This window comes from Dipteris shenzhenensis, chromosome 1 (assembly GCF_047967505.1).
Source record: "Dipteris shenzhenensis isolate YYH24624 ecotype China chromosome 1, Dip_SZ_1.0, whole genome shotgun sequence".
Classification (NCBI taxonomy): Eukaryota; Viridiplantae; Streptophyta; class Polypodiopsida; order Gleicheniales; family Dipteridaceae; genus Dipteris; species Dipteris shenzhenensis.
In genome coordinates, this window is record NC_141596.1 from 65743898 (window position 1) to 65750579 (window position 6682).

Here is a 6682-nt window from a genome sequence, read left to right on the forward strand (position 1 = left end):
AGGAAATCTCGATCAACAACATATATAACCGCCAAAAACAAAAACAAAAAATCTAGTAACGAACTTAAACAAAACCTAGTAATGAACTTAAAACAATTTGTGCAAAGATCAAAGAAGGCACATGAACATACATAATTAGTGACCTTAACATTAACTACAATGTGAACGATGTGAACGAAAAAACTATCACAACTTCATCTTTAGACCATATTTGGACAAACAACAACTTGCACAACCAAAGCTCTAGGACAAAGATCGTTTATTGGTCAGACCATGACATTGTGTATACACTATAGATTGAAAGCCACCAGGGCAAGTCTATTGAATGATATTTATCTTGTTTACAAAAGAAATTTAATGTTTTTTACTTAAAGAAAAATTAAAAATTTTTGATATAATTAATCATTAATGTGCTTTGTACTAAAGAAAAAATCAACATTTCAAAATCAAATTCACAATTTCAATCTAATGTGCCTTTTACTAAAGCAAATTTCAAAATTTCAAACAAATGATATAGGTAGTCTTAAAAGTCCTTTTTACTACAGAAAATTTCAATTTATAGTTTTACAAACTAAACGTATGATACCCGGAGCCTCATGTCCTTTTTACCTTTTTATCCAATTGAACCTTTTTATCCAATTGAATTCCGAAGAATATAACCAAATCGTTGTGAGTACATTCCACGATACCTACATTTTGATTAATAAAAAAACTTATAGATAGAAGCCAAGAATAATTGTGAGTTTATCCCATGGTAATTTATTGTGGACAAAACTTTTGGTACTTCGATTTAAGTTTTTCACAAAAGTAGTAGACACTTCATCTTCCATGAAGCTCGTAACAGCGGGTATTGACAAGTATGCCCAGATTCTTCAGTGGCAAAACACACACAACTACTATCCATTTTACTATCTTCCTTTACGCCCGACTGTCAATTTTACTTAAATCTTTCTTGAAGCTCGTGACAGCCGATACTGCTGGTCGTTTAAAATAGGACCAATTTTTTCTTCTGTGGCAAACAGACACTAGCAACGTTAGTTACAAAACTGCGGAACTTCGGTCATTGTAACATCCGTCAAAACATAAAGATCCTAGGTAAAAGTGCGCAAGCAATCGCAAAACCAACCCTGCTAACGTGCGAAGAAATTATTGACTGTAAAACCAACTGTACAAACAACGACGTTCACGTGGATGCAAATGAAAACCCGTACACAGACACAAGTATTGCTTAACTACGAAGAGAATATTCTAAAAAGTACGCTTCTGGATCTAGGTTGCAAAACGCACCCTTCTCCCGCCTTCTCCATCACTCTCGCTGCTGCTGCTGGTGTCATTACCTTCTTTCTTGCCTGTCAATTTGTTTTTTGCGCCCTTCACTTTATGCTTCACCTTGTCTAGCGCACCTTCTCTCACACCCGGCTGCTGCGTTGGGCCGACGGGAGTGGGATCCTGGACGTAAGGATCAGTTTTGAGTGAGTCTGCTTCATAACCGCTGGCCGGGTAATCAGGCCGCACTTGCTGCGTCTGGCCATACCGCTGAGCTTCTGGCTGGATGGTAGCCGGGGTAGCGTGTGCGGGATCCGCCTTCTTATGGCCGCCCATGTGGAGCTTCTCCTCGATTTTTCCCATGATGTTCGACATTGCAGGTGGAGAGTGAGCAAGCGGGGACTGCGAGAAAAGCTATGAGAACTAGTGGAGAAAGCAGATCTGCGAGAACAAAGCAAGATGACTGAGAACCGAAGGGTCTGAGATTTATATACACGATCGCAGCAGACACATGCCAACGTCAGAGCACTTTCCGTGGACACATGCCAACCTTAGACACACAGAGATTATGCTGTCGACACATGCACTCGTAACGTGGCACGAATTGAACATGTTGACACTTGGAAGGTGTATGTAGTCTCTCACCAATGCATAAGTCGTACATGTTTCGTACACTCTATCCCTTGACCGAATGTCGCAGCTAAAGCTGCAGCTGCTTCCTTGGCTACCCTCCCCCTTGCCTGGGGAGTTTTTGCCCAAGGCTTCAGCGAAGTCGATGGGCATTGCAAAAGATCTTTTTTTTTTGGGATTCGAGCCTCATGGAGCCACACCAAGGCTTCGGATTTGAAATCCTCTCTCTCTTTCTCCCTCTCTCCCTCCCTCTCTCTCTCTCTCTCTCTCAACTTTCTGCCCCCTTTTCCATGCTACACATTCAATTCGTCTTCTTTTTCGATCTCGGGCAAGCCTTATGAAGGAAATTCAACTTGTTTAAAAAGAGAGAAAAACCAAGGAATCCATACAAGTAAGCATGCAAGCAACCCATTAACAAACCCACCAGAGCAACCAATTAAAGTAAAAATGCAAAAAATCATTAACACGTACATGCTAACATTAAACCAATTCTAACAAATATGCTAGGAAATAACAGAGCCTAGAAATGTCTATAGTGAGAGAAATTGTTAATTGAACAAATTTGAACTTGACTCTGGACAACACTTAAATAAAATATTTTTAAATTCTATTCAAAGAAATGTGAACTTCATTGCAAATTTCAAGGCTTAACAAATAAGAGAATGTGGAATACCAAGATGTTTCATGGATTTTAGATGATGAATTCCATGGTAAGAAGCAAAGTCTATCTCACTACTATGTCTCCTAACTACAAGAGACATACTGGTTAGATAGACTGTGCTTCTTGCCAATGAATTCATCACCCATAATTCAAGAACCACCATGTATTCCACACAACATTCCTTCCGCAAATCTATCTCATTTTCTAAGACTCAAAGTTGGCAATGATAACCTCTTCAAAGTATTGATACCTCACATAATCTCCTTTACGTTCACGAGTAACCTGACCCGTCTATGACGGGGCTGGAGACCCGCTCCGCTAGGTCTCAAAGTTGCGATCATAGATGCCTTTAATAAAATTTAAGGTTTCATTTCTAAATCTCAAACTTTGAGGAATTTTAAGAAAATTTGTGATAATAGAGGAAAAACATATACATACATACCATCACGTGTACACATATATACACAAATACTCAACAATTTTTACTTGTCTTTCATTAAAGCAAACTTTTACACACAACACTAAATATTAAAATATAAATAAATATCTTATATTCTCTCTCTCTCTCTCTATGTGCTAGCTGCATATATATACATACACAAACACATATATACTTATATACATGTATATATATGTATGTATATATATATATATATATATATATACATATATGTATGTATATATATATGTATACATATATATTGTACTCTCTCTCTCTCTCTCTCTCTCTCTCTCTCTCTCTCTCTCTCCCTCTGCCAGATGCATTTACTCCACATATATGTATACACAAACACATATATATTGAATAATATTATAATATATATGTATATTATATTGTATTCTCTCTCTCTCCCTTCCTCTCTCTCTCTCTCTATATATATTATATGTATATATCTATTTATCTATTTATCTCTTATAGCTTATTTCTCCCTCTTAGCTCTCTCTCTCTCTCTCTCTCTCTCTCTCTCTCTCTCTCTCTCTCTCTCTCTCTCTCTTTCTCTCCCCCCCTCTTCTCTCTCTCTTCTCTCCCTCTTCTCTCCCCACCATGTGTCGCCACTCCTTGCCTGTGCACATGTCTGTGCACCACCTGTTGTGGGTACTCCGCAGTTCGCGCTGCACTGCACTCTTCGTTGCATGCCTCGTGTGACATGTCATGCCCTCATTGGTTTTCGCCATGTGTCATTGCAATATGACATAAGTGGCCCCTATAGTCTGCTTGCATGGTGCGCACTACGCGGTGTGCAGTCCTCCCTCACATCGTTAGATAACCACAACATCATCTGCATTTACTATGTGCGTAGAGTCACCGTCGCCATGTGGACCCTGCTACTATCATCGTGCTGCATCTGCTCCTACTGCCAACTCATCAAACTGAACTTACCACAGCTGGTCCTCATTGCGAGGCATGTGAAACTGAACTTACCACAACTGGCCCTCATTGCGAGGCCCATCAGCGATAATGAACAGTTCAACAGGCATGTGAAATTGAACTTACCACAATCGGTCCTCATTGCGCGGCCCATCAGTGATAATGACCTAATCATTTGATCTACCCTTGCAAATCAACTTTGATGATGACAAAAGCATGTGGCAGTCTTGTGACACATCGTCGGTGATTTTCTATGCACATCATTCGTTCACTTGGCAGACCCTGTCAATGCGCCACATCATTAGTCACACCGATGGACCTTGTCATTGGTCTCCGAGACTCGCGCCTGCTAAGCATGTGCAACACTATCATTCATTTGGCAGTACAACATGCACCAAGTGTCTCGTTGTGCCTCTGATGCACTACAATCCACGCCACCTTGTCAATGGAAGGTGCCACATCGTCAACTGCGAGTGCATGTCAACAAACCTCGAGGCGAGTGTGCACCGTCAGACCTACGATGTCAACGGGACCTATTCTATCAACCGCATCACATTCACTCCACCGTGATCTGTGGGTCCAGATTCCAAACTTTGTGATACGCCCCAAAGGATGCCATTGTCCAATCCGACCCTCCGCCAACCTTCTACCCTCTACCCTCTTCCCTCTGCCTCGCGGCTGCACTATCTAGATCGTGCCACATGCCACCTTCATGAGTCTGGCTCCTCCTCCACCTCCCTCCCTCTCTCCCAAACCTCCCTCCTCCCCCGAACCTCCAAATCCTTGCCATCTCATGAGGCATGGGATTAGTCTCCATATCGAATAGAATAGATTGGCTTGTAGTGTTGGTTGACCCTTACCCAATACACTAGATATCGAAGTAGTAGTCGACCACTTTCGCAAATACAAAGAACTCTCTCTCTCTCTCTCTCTCTCTCTCTCTCTCTCTCTCTCTCTCTCTCTCTCTCGCTCTCTCTCTCTCTCTCTCTCTCTCTCTCTCTCTCTCTCCCCTTAATTGTGGTCCACCTTACCCTAGCACCCAAGTGCAGGAGCTATGGACTACAATCTTGCCGAATGAAGCATGCTCATGGCTCTCGCAAGTCTTGTAGAAGCAAAAATTGACACGAAAGCCAATCAAAAGTACCATTGGTATGTGGCTTAATACCATCATTTTTTTATTCTTTCAGTGATATTTATCATCAGTGTACCAAAGATATTGTCAAAAAAGCCATCGTCACTTGTCCTTTTGCCGATGGTTTATGGTCTATTCTACCGGTATTACATGTGATACCATCTGTATATTTATCTAGTGTACTGGTGAACTTTTTAGGTTACCAATGTGATCATGTTACTTCACCCATTTTTTAAATGAACATGATGTTTGTGAATAAGACATTAATGCAAACATGAAACCGTTAAAAAAATCCTAGTCATCACCATGTCCTTTAAGATTTGAAATCAAGCCAAGGCCAATTTGCAATCAATGGCATGTGTGTGTTTATCTCGTGTTTATATGCATCTATGTTGGGGTGTGGGGGATGTGTGCCTTTGCTCTTCATATCAATTTGAATCTCGGGGGGATCACTCAGTCATATATGTGACTATCACATGAGTTTGATAGAAGGATATATTTAATTCCATTTGTTCTCACAATTTCTCTTATAGAAGGGTTCCATAAAATGCATTTTTGGGGAAAAAAATGCAAACTGAATAGAAAATTGTGAATTTAATCAATGGAAATTTCATATAGGTAAGGGGTTTTACAAATAGGCTTTGAATGCACATGATATAGAGGCTTTACACATAGTGCCCCCCAAGATCTGAATACATTAAATATGCCATTCCAGTCATTAAAAATCCAGCTTGGTTTGATTTAAGCATGTCGATTCAACCAATCTGTGTGCCTACCAATGTGTGTGTGTGTGTGTCATGTGTGAAGATGCATGTTCTCAGTTTTGCTTTAGTCCCATTGTTGTCATCACCATATATTCTCAATTTTGAATATGTGTGTGTGTGTGTGTGCATGTGCACATGTGCACATGCAATGTGTGCATGCCAATGTTCTCATCACGATACCCTTTAAGATTTGAAATTGACCCAAGGTTGATTTTCACTTAGTGGCATGTATGTGTTTGTTTGTGTCTATGTCAAGGTACAAGGGTTGTGTGCCTTCCTCATTGCTCTTCACAATGACCTTCGATCAAATTGAATACATTAAAAAATCGATTCCATCATTGCAAATCGGCCTTTGTTCAAATTCTTTTAACCATTTATTTTAAACTTGATGCAAAATATACAAGCATTTGTGTGACTCCAATGCCAGTTTCATGTGTACTTTGGATGGGAGTCCATGCAGGTGATTCCAACATGTGGATTTGACCAATGTGTAACCTAAAACCTAAATTAAAAGGGTTAAACTTAGGGGGAATGGGGGACGAAGGCCTAAACCTTTAACCTAAATTAAAAGAGGGGCCATGTGGGGGGGGAGCCTTCGATGGTTAAGGGCCATCTATGTCAAAGAACACATCTAGCACACGTCACCATACTTTCCAAACTATTGGAGACCACATAGACCCAACAACAAGGGAAATGCATTCATGATGAGTAAAAAGCATACGAACAGTGCATATGAAGAAGAAGCATCTTTTCCACAAAATTTAAAAAATACAAGAATACACGTGAAAATTTCCCACAATGACGATCAATCATTCACTAAAGAACTCTCTCATATGGAGGTCTAGTGCTAACAAGTTAGA

The 6682-nt window shown here is 40.3% G+C and overlaps 1 protein-coding gene across 1 annotated transcript; it reads right to left on the reverse strand.

The window, feature by feature from the left end:
* Positions 1 to 759: 759 nt before the first annotated feature.
* On the reverse strand, positions 760 to 1711 carry ERD10 (Dehydrin family protein). Its single transcript, XM_087383663.1, has 2 exons — positions 1288 to 1711; positions 760 to 1009 (listed from the first exon to the last, which is right to left on the reverse strand). The coding sequence occupies exons 1-2, from the start codon at positions 1639 to 1641 to the stop codon at positions 986 to 988; spliced, it is 378 nt and encodes a 125-aa protein (XP_087239789.1). The 5' UTR covers positions 1642 to 1711; the 3' UTR covers positions 760 to 985.
* Between the last annotated feature and the right edge of the window lie 4971 nt (positions 1712 to 6682).

Excerpts from the sequence above, each read along its gene's own strand:
- ERD10 (XM_087383663.1), bottom strand. The coding sequence starts at position 1,641 with ATGTCGAACATCATGGGAAAAATCGAGGAGAAGCTCCACATGGGCGGC. Across the intron at positions 1,010-1,287 it reads ATGGAGAAGGCGGGAGAAGG|AAGAAAAAATTGGTCCTATT; the intron begins GTGCGTTTTGCA and ends TGTTTGCCACAG.